This window comes from Pararge aegeria, chromosome 13 (assembly GCF_905163445.1).
Source record: "Pararge aegeria chromosome 13, ilParAegt1.1, whole genome shotgun sequence".
Taxonomy (NCBI): domain Eukaryota; kingdom Metazoa; phylum Arthropoda; class Insecta; order Lepidoptera; family Nymphalidae; genus Pararge; species Pararge aegeria.
In genome coordinates this window covers 6,138,106-6,153,787 of record NC_053192.1, presented here as the reverse complement: position 1 = coordinate 6,153,787, position 15,682 = coordinate 6,138,106, and the positions used below count along the sequence as shown (strand labels likewise).

Here is a 15,682-nt window from a genome sequence, read left to right as displayed (position 1 = left end):
TTAGCAATTCAAATATCACTGCCAACTTCCCAAGGTGCTGGAATGGCAGCTCCGAACTGGTAAGCGCAGCGTTGGTCGACCCCCAACGAGGTGGACAGACGACATTAAGCGCGTCGCAGGTAGCCGCTGTATCCAAGCGGCACAGAACCGTGGAATTGGAACTCCCTACAAAAAGACCTATGTCCAGCAGTGGACGTCTATCGGTTGATATGATGATGATGAAATATCACTTGCTTCAAACGGTGAAGAAAGACATTCAGAGGAGACAGAATGCCATTACTGCTTACCCACGTTCTTTTCATTAAGGATGCTATTCGTTTTCTTCTGATGGCAAAAAAGTCATCAGTATGAGCCCTCGCGAACATTTCTGATGCACTACAATAACGGGGTAAGCCCAACAGCATTCAGAAACCATCATTATACTGAACTCGTTGGGCGTTTAGCGATTTTTATTAATATAAATACTGACCCTATGTACTGAGCCTGTAGAGGCAGCTTCCAACCAGAGAATTATTACCTTAGTTGCGTTTTAAAAAACAACCATCTTACAGCCGTAGAATTATTGTGTTTACCTACTACATACCTAACCTAACGTATGTCATACGTAAAGATCAATGAGTCCACACATGTGTCACGTTATTTGTTAGTCTAATCATCTTATCTTTATCATTCAGTCTGAACCTTTTTAGCGTTTAATATATATTTTTTTCAGGCCCTCTTATAAATGTGACCTAGACCTGACCTAGACCTGAGACGCTGCTCTAATGCGTGTCCCCGAGGTAACAGTAACCTATCCCAGTTAGTAATAATAACCGGGACCTAGCGTGTTTAACGTGCTCTCGGAGACATCATGTCGGACACCGCTAATTTTGACTCCAGGCTGGTACCTACTTCGTACAGTAAATACCCCAATCTAACAGTTTATGGCACGACTTAAAGGCAAACATGAAGGAAGGAAAACTTACTTTCGTCAAATCTCTAGACGGAGCGTCTTTGTTGGTAGGATGTCAACAAGTCACAGCCGAATCCTCCGCGAGACATAACCTACTATATGTACTTATACAAACTCAAGTTAAAAGTAAGTAGGAATCTTTTTGTTTATGACGCAGGCACATGATTAAAGCGGGGATTTTGTCAAATCCCTAGGGATTTGTTATATCTCCAAGGATAAAGCGATATGCTAGTAAACTACGATAGTTCAATGATAAAACAATATTGATTGTTTCCAAAAAAAAGCATATCGGCCTAGAATATCAGCGCTCCTTTGACTTTTATAGGATAGTCAAATCGTACGCCATCCATTGATCCGTACGATTAGAATACAATTTGGATTAAATTCTCTTTACCATTATAATTACTTGGTTGGTATAGCATGTTCAGTTTCGAATTAGGAGGTCAGCTTTTAAAAGAGTCAGTTCCATAAGAAATGAAAAGCAAAATTAATAGAAAGGAACAGACAAATTCCTCACAAAGAAGTCTTAGTATCAAATTGACTTTAAACTTAAGCCGGAAAGTCCGTTAAAACTATATGACTTTTATTATATATATATTTTTAATTAGGTTTACTTACAAACATTTACACTAATACAACCGTTTTTTTTAATTTTAACTATTCTATTTAAGTGTAAAATTTCCTTAAAAGTAAACACAGCATATGAAAATATATAATAACTTACAGTTATAGTTATCAGTTATAGTGAATATATATTATTTTTAGCAAATAACAATAAAATGAATGTTTTATTCATATAGCATATAGCATGAACGAAGTTACACATTTTAGAATAAAAAAACGAAGATGTAGCCGCGGAGCACAGCGGAATAAAGTAATAAAGGTGCATAAATTGTAAGTAATGGTACACCCGGGAGCTTCTTGTTTTATTGCTAGGTACACCATAGATAATAGACATAACTGACCTCTATCACATAGCCTGGAATACAGGTTATCTACCGAGACCTAAGTAATTAATAAATACTTTGTTATTACATATTATTCAAAGTTCCTTTCGATGAGCGTCAATTAAAATGACGCAACTAAATTAGGACTAGGATTATTGAGATCAAATTCTTTTCATAACTATAATATACTTACTCAATTGACAATTCTTTCTAATACTACATATGTCTCCGAATGACCATCTCGTTCGCACTCATTGTTTGCCAGCAAGCAATGCAGCGCAGTAATTTAGGAATTAAACTAACAGATCGTGTTAACACATCACACTACCCAAAACACATGTCACAGATGTAGAACGCAAAGCTGCCTGATGAATTATGGGCAAAGAAACCCCACATTAGCTTCCACAAAATAGAAAAAGACACCTAAAGCCGACCGAGGCGCGAGAAACTCGACTCGCATATAAAAATATAACCACCAAAAATTTAAATTTAAATATTATTACCACTAAAAGCCGTGATAAGTGGAAGAAAGAAAGGGAGGTCTTTGCCAAACAATGGAATAAATCAGACTGTAAATTAATTAATCTATCTATACTAAAACTGTAACGGGTCAAATTCAGTACATTGAAGTAATTTAACTAAAAATTTTTGGTGGTTACATTTTTATGTAACCACCAAAAATTAAATTATAAACTCTATAACCGTTACTGAACCCAAAAAACTAATGCAATCTCTATAGTCTGTCTGTATCTAGGCTGCATGCGCATCACGCTGAAACTACTTAATGAATTCAAATGAAACTTTAAACGATTTGAGTTCATACAACGAGGTACGACATAGGATAATTTTTATCCCATAATTCAACTCATTTCCTTCAGTGGGATAGGGGATGAAAATGTTTGAGGTTTGTACACCATAACTCCGTCAAATGTTCTCGAAAGGGTGTGCAGTCCACCAATCTGCACTTGGCCAGCATTGGTGCACAATAGTAAAACCGCTTTTATTCTGAGAGGAGACCCGTGCCCTGTAGTTGGTCAGTACCTAATGGATTTTTAGTAATAAACTAGCGGACCCTCGCGACTTCGTCCGCGTATGAGTCAATCGAGAAGCTAGATTAGATGTGATGCTTACATCATAGTCATCGTAGCTAGCTAAGTATCTACTATTATTTTACGTGGTATACTGAGTTAGTAAGTTGTCATTATTTTAGTTGGTACATACATACATCCATACATCCACCCTCACAAACTTTCGCATTTATAATATTAAGAAGAATGGTACGCATGTATTCGATCGTTGTCCCATATGCCTTGCTACTTGCTGTTATTTGTGGAGAGTTATGTCCTTTATCTCCGACAATATTTATCAGATCTTCATTAAAATTAGACACTACATGTTTGATAGTATATTACACCGTAAATAAAAAAATAATTATTAAAATTGGTTCAAATTTAACAAAGCTATAAAGTTAAATTGATAAACTTTTTAATCCCTTTTCCCGGTGGAAACTTATTGTTTATCGGGATAAAAGGTACCCTATATGTTGACCCGGAATATCAGCTACCACTATACCAAATTTTATTTAAATCCGTTCTGTAGTTTCGCGTGATGCCCGGACAGACAGACAAACAGACAGACAGACAGACAGACAGACATACAGACAGACAGACAGACTGACAGACAGACAGACAGTCAGACAGACAAAAATTCAATAAAAATCTGTTTTGGACTCAGTATCGATAATTAAGCATCCCCCGGTAAAAAATATCAAAATGTAAATACTGTAAAAATGTAAAAACTGGAATATTTCTGTACATTTAATATAAATGTACAGAAATATTCCAGTTACAGTTTTATTATAAGTATAGATGATACCTACTCATTTTTTTTTTTGCAGAATGGGTCCTTATTAGAAATAGCAACGAACCGGCCGCAATGGCACCCCCCACGTATGTTCTGCCTTGATATGAAGTTGGACAATAGTTCGCCTAAATCCAGGCTGGTGGGTGGAGTCTGCTACCCGGACAGTGGATCAAATGATGACAGTCCTGGGCTTTACATCGCCTATGGCATCGGTAAGATGAAAATTAAAATGTTAATTACCGCCTATGTTTTTGTTTGGGTTTAACGTGGCATCGTACCTCCCGACCGGATTAACAGATTTGAATATGCTTTTTTGTTTAAAAGGTAAATAATTAGTCGGGCGTGTTTTTATCTATGTTTTTAAACTTAGTAACAACAACAACAATATGGTTATCGTACTAGTAAATTTTATACGTTTTTTTTTAAGTTAAATTGGAAATCCATGAAGGCCGCCTTGAATGGCGAATAATTTTGCACAACTCCCTCAATATGTTTATCGAATAAGAAGGCTTGATAAGTAGATTAATGTACATTACATTACCTGTACAATATACATTTTAGTCTAAAAATAAGCTAAACACTTAGGGTCTAACGGATAAATTCTCTGAAATTCGAAAGGTGAATAACTTTTCCAACGTGTCATTAGGTAAGTCTTATTATATTTAAGCACTTTTTTTACTCAGATAAAGGTTGTTCGACTTTCACTGATGATCAACTTTCAAATGACAGAGCATTAAGATTCTCACGTTATGCCAAGTTTATTACACGTATAAGACCCTAACGGTTCGGACGTTGGAAGGATCACGAGGTCCTTTCTCTATCAATAAAATCTCAGTACCGGCTCGGAGTTAGGAAATTGAAATATTCTATTATCTACCCCCGTGCCTTAGAAACCACGGAAGGTGTTTCTCTGTATACGTTCCCAGTTATTTTCACATAATGATCAACATCATATCAACAGATTGACGTCCACTGCTGGCCATAGGTCTTCTGTAGGGAGCCTGTCTTCCAAAATCCACGATCCTCTGGGCCGATTGTTTCCAGCGGCTCCCAGCGATTCGCTTGATGTCATCTATCCACGACCGGGGTCGAACTACTCTGCGTTTAATATCAAATAATTTTAATTGTTAATAATGTTAGTTAAATCTACCTCTGTTTGTAGAGGCTCAACCACTGGTTCAGGAGGCAGATTCTATCATGCCGGCTAGAAATTCAACAAATGCTTTTTTTAAACATTTACATTCCTATATCTAGTTAGTTTGGCTTGTTTGGATCACTCTCGATTGTTACCAAATTATTGGCTAGTCTAATTATGTTGTTACGCTTTATGTTAGCAATAAAATGTTTAGCGAACTAGTGATTTGTACTGGCGATTCCAATAACATTTTACTGCCCATCAACTTGAACGAATATTATGTTACCTACATCGATAAACCCACATCCGGAATTAATTTGTTCTGGTTAAAGGTTAGAAAAAAATAATCATGCTGGTATCATATTTTATAACAAGGAAATAAGATCGCGGGTAACTCCTGATTTTTCGAATTTTTAAGGCACTTTCACCTATCCAGAAATGGCAGGTTCGAAAGGCTCAAAATATGTGAAATATTTATTGTAAATATGAAATGATGTAATCAACTACAGGTGCACTAATTTCCATGTGTTATGAAGAATGATGACATAAGGAATTTACTTTAAAAAAAGCTGCAAGTGCACTTAAATAACTCATTACTTAAACATTAAGCATTTTATCAACATAAACAATTAACTAGCTTCAGTAATACAATTACTTAGAAGATAAAAGTTTACTCATTGTTAAAAAATATTTTAAACATTGGGTTTGTATGACACCGATTAATATTACCGAATGCTTGCTTTATCTGGAAAACAATTTGGTTTGTTCATACATTCTGTGGGAATTCGAGTATACCAACGCTATTAGTCACTACTCGGATTTCGGCCAACTAAAGCTAGGTACGAATAGCCTTGCATGAAATTGACAAATAGCTAACGTGTAGTTTCAAGCTTCGAAAATCATTTCACAAACAGTTTCAATTTCTGGGTATACCATAGGATAAATATAATAGGCATGTTGTAAAGGATTTAGGGCAGCGTCCATAGAAAGTATTTATATAGTACTCGATTTAGAAAAATAATTTTAATTTAAAAAAGTTTTCCGGACAAGAGCAATCTCAGGAAAGTTATGAATTGCACTGAACAGATTCTCTCGATTTTTACAAATGACAGCAAATTAAGATTATTTGCTCTGCGAGCTAAACGTTTGACGAAATTTTGCACAGATCCATGATGAATGGATATTAATGGATGAAATAACATACTCGTAGGATAATTTTTAACCCGGGACGCCAGTATTTTTGAAAAACGGAAACGAAAGTGGATTAAACAACACCTAGTTTATAAAAACGACTGTTATCATAGCTTTCTTAAAAGAAATACATAAAGGGTTAAATAAAATTACAAGAACGCTCTTCGCCGTGTAGTTCATATCATTAAAACTAACAACTTTTGTTCTACGACTCTTCAAAATTCAGTATTAATTCATTTCATACAAAAAATGTAAAGTGACATTTCACTGTGAAACCAAATAGGTCAGTGATCGCACGATAGAGTCGTGGTTCGCGCTCTGCTGCCGATGTTACAGAGTAGTAACAAGTAGAGCATCTATGTAAAATGTTGAATATTCAATGTCACAAACAAACAAGTTAAAATTCAACCCTATAATTTGTTCCAGGTCTTATGCTGTCTGTACCATTTCTTTTGGCAACATTCCTCGTGTACGCCTTCATACCGGAGCTGCGGAATCTACACGGCATGTGCCTTATGGCGTACTGCGGAGGACTCATCGTGGCCTACCCTTTCCTCGCGTACCTCAAACTGCACACGGGGAGAGTCGGTGTCGCAATGACTGGATGCTTCGTTATAGGTAGGAACAATTTTTAATATTCATTTTTAAAATCTTCTGTCTTGAGTTGTTTCCTCGATCTTGGTTCCTACTGCATTATAACCTGTATTTTCATGTGTTTCCATATATTTCTGTTATACGCTATAAGGCATTTTTATCAGCCTGAGCGTCGTGCCTGAAAGCCTGAAGTTTTTGTGGAGTGTTTTAATTGTGCAATATTAGGTAACTAAAGGTTATCGTTTGCTGGTTTTTGATTAAATCGGAGATTCGTGTTACTGAGTACTGACAGCATAAACTTTAGAGTTCATCTTTTCTTATTTCTAGTATACTAAAGTGCGTGCCGATATCTTAGTAGTAGTTAAAGACTTTTATGACAGCTCGTCATGGGAACTACTACCAACATGCTTATGTCTGCCGCTAAGCAGCATTAACTAAATGCTGTAGCATTGGCGTGCACAGGGTTTTTTACCATGGTATGCATAAAGAAGGAAAATGGTATAAAATGGAAAAATCCTTCCCCTTTATGAGTAATACAAAAATTTTAGGGTATGCAGTGCTTTTGTGCATGTATGAAGTGCACGCCACTGTGCTGCAGTCTGTAGAGCGTGGGTGCCGGTGTAATTACAGGCACATGAGGCTTAACACCTGCGCCTCAGGTTGATGGACACAACGCGGCACGATGCAGGACGTGTTCCTTACATGCCCTGCGAAGTGTTGGTCTCTTCATAGGCGATGGTTTTCTACTGACCATCAGGTGGGTCTTCTGCTTGACCCGTCAGTTCTTACTATAAAAAAAACAACACACATAAATAATCATTGATGTGAAAAACAAAACATATTGTTGTAGTCGATTGGCAGACTGGTAGGTTATCCATAGTAGAGTTATAGGCGTAACCATCTACTCCATCGCATACGTTGCGACCCCTAGTTGACGTGGGGCATAGCTAGTCCATGCTCATATTTAATGATACTGGTTCTATATTATAAATAAGAAAGTGTGTCGGTTTATTTGTTTGTTACATAAAAGGTTCGCGTCCCAAATATGGCAGGTATCCGAATTCAGAAAATAAACGTTTTCCAGGTATTTCATAATGCTATTTGTTTTGTAGTATAATTTACCTTTGTTTGGCCCGATCGCTAAATCAATATTAACGTAATGCTCAGAGATAGATTACACCAAGACATGAAAAAAAACATTGAATAACGGTAAGGCTACGAACTAAGGTAACACGAGCGCAGCCGCGGGCACATCTACTTTAAAATATATTATAATACGAGTAATTTTGGTGAAAACACCTGATTAACGCTACAGCCTACAGAAATACCTATCCTGTGATAGCTAAAATTATTTTCACCTCAACATTGATCCAGTGTAAAGGTCGCTACTACGTTTTCTTGAATTACGACCAGGTTAATATTTAATAAGCCTTATACCGTTGTAGGACGTAAACCTTGCTGAAGTGTAATGTATTACGTCAATAAATAACCGAACCTGTAATGGCACCTATTTACTTGTTCGATTCGGCATCGTAAGTGCCACATAACGAGTATAATATAGTGATGGAGTATAGGAATATTATGTTCGAAAATAATAAAGGGCTTATTGCGATTTATATATAAAAGGGTATAAGTGAACGAATCGCAAGGAGGCGCTGGGTCCAAGTGGCACATAACATCGTGGAGTCCAGAAATAGATACAGAATACCTAGTTATGTCCAGCAGTGGACGCAAGAAATAATTATGATCTTATTACAAATTTATTCGTATAGTAACGATAAATTCCATTCAGAACGTATCTATCTATCTTATAGTAAAATAGGAATTAGTTATGATTTCAATATACTGTTATCGATCCATTTCCTTTTAGCTCTTTGATGCTAAATATCAAAGAATGTGCTCTCAATTTTACAGAGAGCTCGCCGGAAACTGAGCTATTAAGAAGTTTTAAGAAATTACTTCCTTTCGAGAATATAACCTCACTTTTAATCAAAAACATTTTGTATATGAATTTATTTTTAATTTTACATCTTGTTAGTACGGTAGTAGTAGTTTTTTCTTTTGCGCTGCGAAATGCATTGACGCATCCCTCCCGGAGACAGGTAAGAAATTATCTAAACTGTTTACGGAAGGTTATGTGGGACTAAGATGGGTAAGGGTATGTAAGAATACCCACTAAAACCCAGCGGCACCTTCTACGCCATACCGGGACACCACAGGATCGCTTTCGCATGCTACTGTGGCATCCCGACGTCAAACCTGCAACCTCTCCCTACGTTAGGAGAGTCCATCCTTCAATTTAAATTACGGACTTCTGCACCCAATTTTTTTTTATTACACTTACATTAACTAGATGGAACTACACAATTTATGTATAACTATAACACAAATTAATGAAAGATGACATTGAAATATTCTAAAAGACACGATATTAATATACTATAGCGATACTCTGCGAATATTGAAATAAAGGTTAATCAATATTCTCAGTGTTCCTCAACTATTCATGAAACAATGTTGTACAGCGCGTTGAAGTACGATTATGAACGCGGTATAGGTGCCATGCTTCGTGCAACAGTTTTACAATAAGGAACAGTATAACAAATATTTGCTTAAAATAAACAACATAAAAGTTAAGCATAAAACACCAAACTGTACGTAAGTCCTTAAAGATTTTTTGAGGACAATTTCGTCAACGATTCTGAAGCCAAAACTGTATTTTTTTCGTCTGTCTCTCTGTTTTCTGAAGATCTGATGAATGTGATTGGAGATAGAGGGCTAAATTACTCAGCACAAAGTAGCAAGCCCCTAATTTAGGACCTGACCCCAAAAAATAAAAAAAAATAAAAAAGCCTTTATTTCTTAAACGTATTACAACTATATTTTGACATATTTTTACTACAAATAACTTTACGTTTACCAAAAACACATTTACGTTTAAGTCGCCTCTACGGCGTAGGCCTCCCCCAAGTCTCGCCAAAGTTTTCTGTCGCGAGCCTTTCGCATCCAATCCGGTCCACACCTCTGATGGAAAATATCTCGCGACCTCTTTCTTGGTCGCCCTCTTTTCCTCGTTTCATTTCTTGGAACCCACTCAGTCACTTTCTTGGTCCATCTCTCTGGTTGCAACCGGCAAACATGTCCTGCCCAATTCCATTTCAAAATTCTTATCCTTTTCGTTACATCTACAAGTTTGGTTTTCTTGTTACTTACTCGGTCTTTTACCCTTAAACCTAACATGCTCCTTTCCATTTTTCTTTGGCAGATTGCCAGTTTTTCTTCATCATCTTTTCTTAATGACCATGTTTGGCAACCGTATGTTAGAGATGGCATAATCACTACCTCAACAAATTTCTTTTTTATTTTTAAATTTATCTCTTTATTTTTCATGACCTCCTTGGTCATGAAAAATAAAGAGATAAATTTGCTAAAATTATTCTCTTTATTTTTCATAATAGTAAAAAAACTCCAATATTTTTTCCATGCGATGGCAACTCACCTATGAATTTCTTTCTCAGTACAGTTATCGAAAGAAACTGACTGACCTAGGTATATATAGTCTTCCACGTACTATATATTTTGACCATCTACTTGAATATCTATCTTGTCTGAGTTTGTTAAAATTTTGGTTTTGGATGTATTTACGAATAAACCAGCTTTGTTGTGCTAATTCCTGTACCATAATGCCAAGGTCGTTTGCATCTTGTACAAATATAATAATATCGTCTGCGAAACGAAGGTGACTCAAATACTCACCATCTATCAGACCCTTCCTTCCTTTCCCACTGACCTGACCCCTAGAAATTAATAAAAAATGTAAGGAATGTATTTGGTCATAACTCACAACACTTATTATTCGATGTTAGTGTTGAGAGCTGATACTGATAGATGCGAAATTCTAACTTCCTAACGTCCTTCCAGACATCCATCCAGGTTGATTACCCGACGCTATTAGTGGTGATAAGTAGGTACTCATTCCACCGTAGGCCACGTCATCTATGGGCATAATTATTAGCATTGTAGTAGCAATCATATCTATTTGGTACTATAGAAACAAACTAATATTGGAAAACTTGTAGGTAGGTCACTGGGATATTTAGTTGCAATGATTTTAAATGAGTGTGATGAAATAAATTACATCGTTATCTTTTCTATCTGCACTTAAAAAGCTGACAGTTATTGTGTATGTTTGTATGACGGTCAAAATGTTAATGATTATTGTTCTATATATGTTTGAAGATAGTTTTTAGACAAATTAATTAATTGTGTTACTTATCACTGCGATCATTAGTGCGGGTGTAATCGCGAGGAACAGCTAGTGAGGTATATTTATTTGGTCTACTAGATGTGCCCTGTGGCTTCGCCCGCGAGAGTTACTAGACACAGCGTAGCTTCACAGTCTACTAGGTCTACTTCCTCGTCCTCAAGGAATCAGATACCAAACGTAGGTATAGTTTTTTTAATAGTACTGGAAGTGCCAAATCAAACCTATGATATTAAGTACAGATAGTATTTCAACATATTTAAACGAACGACTGAGCTGTGGGCGAATATATCTTTTTTGCTCTTCGAGGTTTAATAACCTACTATTTGTAACCTTCAATCACATAAACATTTCTAATCGAAAATGCCTGTCTCGAGGACTTACTCCCGTTTTGCTTTATTTAAAATACTTTGAATTCCCTGTAACAAATGACTGCATTAATAATGTGTGGCTCTAAATCTAAAATATTACTGTTAGTTGTTTGGCATGCTTAACCAAGAGTTTTTTTAACGTTTTTCATTCAATCCTAGCACTTAAGTTAGTTATGTATTCAGTATCGTTAAACCTTGAGTGGTTTGATGCTATCCTCTGAGGAGTTCTGTCCTCGATCTCCAATCACGTTCATCAGAAAGTGAAATTTGGAAGCAAACTAAACTGATAGTTATATCCAGTTAAAAATACTCATTTAGATCGGTTAACATTTAACGGAGTTATGGTTTAAAATCGTCAAACTCTTTCATCCTCTCTCCCAAATGAACTGAGCTGAATTACGGAATAAAAAGTATCCTAAGTGACCTACCTCGTAGTGTAACCTCAATTCGTGGGAAGTTTCATGTGAATTCATTCAGTAGTTTCAGCGTGATGCGCGGCCCACACACAAACATACAGACAGACAGAAAAAAATTACACTTTTTGGTTAAGTATCGGTTATAAAATGCCCTCCAAAAAATGCCCTTCAATGTACAGAAATCTACCCGTTACAGTTTTATTATAAGTAAAGATAGATCAGGTGAATTAATTTTGTAACTTATACTAAACTAGCGTACCCAGCCCGCTTCGCCGGGCTAGATTTTGCTTTATTTTACTTAAACAATAAACTTACATCATTACATTTTTAATTTAAGTCTCATAATATATTAAATCATTTATTTATCTCCGTATTCATTGTCTTCTATTCTCTTCTCGATCGGGTGAAGATCATTATCTACACCCATGTTCACCCAACAATAGAATATCATCATAGTAAATAAAAGCTGTATTTGACAGTTTGAGAGTTCAAAAATAGGATTGCTCCGATCGTCACCAAACTTTACAGGATTACTCGCCAGGTCAATCCGGAGATTCCCTGAAAGTTTCATTGAAATCGGTACAGCCGTTTCGGAGCCTATACGGAACATACCCACACACTCTTCCTTTTATATTTATATACTAAATTAGTAAACTTATATTGAAAGAACCGTGAGGATTACTAGTACTTATAAATCGTAGAGTTAATTAATTTCCTCACAAAAGTTTATATTCAACATATCCCGTATGTTATTGGACTCTTAACCGTAAGTGTTGTTTTCTTCGAGAATTCTATACGTTTTTCTAGATCATAAAAACTTTAAGTACCTACCTAGCTAAAGGAAGTATCTATTTGTTCATTCTTTACTTATATCCTTGCTTTATGTTCTTGTTAGCAAGTTTAAGTATTTAAGCAATTGTCTATAGACTGATGTTTTTATTTTTATTTGAAACGGTATTACCTAACTTCCTCTTTGGTATAATATACTCATATTATCACACCTTCAAATCAAGAGTGAATAGAGCAGCGTGAAGTTTCACCTAGAAACCCGCATTAGGACGTTAATAGACTGGCAGTGGCGTGCACATGGTTTTTGATTAGGGTATGCATAAAGAAGGAAGATACCACCAAATGGAAGAATCCTTCGCATTAAGAGTTGTACAAAAATTATAGGTTAGACAGTGCTTTTGTGTGTGTATGAAGTGCACGCCACTGTAGACTGATGACGAAGAGGATCCGATAAACAACATCATGTGTTTGGAACCTTATGATATCCATTCCAACCTTACCTTGACCTTCGTCGATTTTAAAAAACCAGTTGGTTATTCTTTGCGTGCTACTGTTACATCGAGCTACATTTACCTTATTCCATTTCTAGTTCAAGTGCAACAAAATGAAACAATGAAAAAACTAAACAATGCAGGACAAACGGCGACAAATGCGCACGCTATATGGACATTAATACAAATAGCAAATTAACTATGGCATGTGATACAACTAGCAATCGCAAACTTTTAAACAAACACATTATGCAAGCACATAGTAGGTATAATACAATATGTTAAGCGACGTACGCATGTTGAATCAAATCAAATCTAAGTAATTTGTATGCCGTTAAACACTGTGTGTTTTTGAGCATACAAAATACATACCTACAAACATTTAGGTTTCCGGTTCAAAGCCGCGAAGAAACCGATTAGGGATATGGGCTTAATATAACTTTCATAAGGCCCCATAGTAGGTTCACCCACCACCACAGCTTCTATTTAAGACTGCATCAACACCTATAGTGAAAGAAAAAAATATTTGTAGCCATACCCGTATAACTAAACCCGTCAAGTGTTCACTGTATAGCGATACTACACTGTACTGTACTCTACTGTATTGTACCATTAGGTCGCCTATAACATTTTAATTTATAAGGCCTTTGCAAACAAAGACGGAAATAAGTGATTGCCACGTATTGCGGTTTTTTTTATATTGTTCTTTACCGTGTTTTATTAGAATAAGTTCTATATTTCCATTCTATATGTTTTTAAATATTTAATTTATTTTTCAGGCTTTATTAATAATTGAAATGAGCCGACAATTTACCTAATTACTACTTTCTTTGCAATTTAAACTTTTATTTTACTCCATTAACTAAACCGACTCCAAAACAATCAACTTGAAAGTTGCTGTGATAAAAGTCTTTGGAAGTTCGGAGAGATCATTAGTGCCAGAGCTCTAGAAATAGGTAAAAGGTAGGTATTCGAGAAAATAACCGTGAGTATTGGTCTCACAGCATTTGGGATTTTTAACGGTGTTAAAATTGTAAATAAAAACATCAAAATAATAAAAAAGACATTTCATGGACGTAAAGTGGCCTTATTATATATATCTATACCTATACCTTATAAACCTTAACTCTTTTCGGTCGTGTCGGATCTGCCGTCCAGAGAATGAAAAGACATCTACCTTTGTCCGCACACACTTGTGCACTATAATACCTCCTGCGTAGTTGTAAAACCTCTCTAGAGCTTGACAGCACCGTGGCCGAAGTCGGTCAGGGAATCTTTTATTCTTCATATCGAAATAATTTTACAGAACCGATGGTGCGATTGGTTTAAGCCCGTTACGTGCTCCAATAAATACAGATAGAATGCCAAATGATGTACAGTCACGGAATGAAAGGTTCGTAACCTTAGTGTCAGTTTTCGCTTGCACTAGTACTGCGAGAGTCCATTATGCCAACATAACAGTGCAAGAAACAGTGCTAGTTGCTATCGATTTTTTTCTATCCCATCAATGCAATGTTACGAAATGTATTAATACAAAAATAAAATGAGAACAACCAGAATAACAAACAGAAGTTAATGAAAGTATGAATAATTTTAATGACATTTATTTACAATAGGTAGCCATTAGTTTCAATGACACATTGTAACCTATTTCTCATTAACCCACTAGCTAGAGCTAGAGTATAGATCCGTGTCTTTAATGTCCTCCCAAATAATTCGGCAGTGGTTTTCTAAAGCCTCTTTGGTTCTTTCATTTCTATTTTTCCATCGCTGTACCATTTAACCCCATAAGTTTTCTATCGGGTATCTTGCCGGCCAGGGTGACACCACTATATCGCTATGCCTGTATATTTATTTATTCATAAGACACACCAGCAATTAATTGTAACTACATTCATTAAAAAAAAAATTAAGTTTGTGTTAGAATTACAAATCAATCATTCATTCATTCACACGAACAGTTAAATGTTATTTTCTCTAAGTCGAGTCTATTCTGTAACAAATTTTCAAAAAGTAATATGTGCCCGCGATACGTTGAACGAACCATTTTGAAAATCGTTGAAACTGTTCATTCCGTGACTCAGTACAGTCACAGTTTTTAAAATGAAAATTATGGAAGAAAAGCATCATGTCCAAGATGGTGCCCCATGCCACTCAATTCAATGAATAACTTTTGAGTTATATTTGCATTTTTTTTACTTGTTGTTTTTGCTTATGCACGACAGCTGTTTACTTGGAAGCACGACGCTGCCCTGGTGTGGTGTTGTGGTCTTATAAGTAAGTCAAAGAAAAATATTGGCACTTTTCATGCGTACGATACATGTTTAATATATAACTAAAGCTGCGAGGGTTCAAAACACGCCCTGATCTAACAAAAAGCTCACAATAAACTTAGCCGGTTGTTTTTTTGTTAAGAGTTTCCACGTTCGATTCCAGGGTGATTCGAATATTTGTCAGGAATCACAGATATTCGAATCACCCAGGAATAATCAACTGCGTCTGGTCGGCTGTGGCTAGTTACCACTCCACCCGACAAAGACGTGCTGCTAAGCGAGTTAGCTTTCCGACAGTAGTTTTCCGGTAGTACACTCACTACAAACAGACAGACTTGACGTTTCAAAAGTGATTATATTATTACAACTTGAAATAAATGAATTTTGAATTTTGAA

General features: G+C 36.0%; 1 protein-coding gene across 1 annotated transcript in view; it reads left to right on the top strand.

The window, feature by feature from the left end:
* Positions 1-15,682, top strand: part of LOC120628984 (G-protein coupled receptor Mth2-like) — a 39,478-nt gene that overhangs the window by 10,275 nt on the left and 13,521 nt on the right. Inside the window, exons 2-3 of the mRNA XM_039897693.1 lie at positions 3,797-3,974; positions 6,515-6,706. Of these exons, the coding sequence (XP_039753627.1) occupies positions 3,797-3,974; positions 6,515-6,706 (370 nt within the window). The remainder of the gene's footprint in view (positions 1-3,796; positions 3,975-6,514; positions 6,707-15,682) is intronic.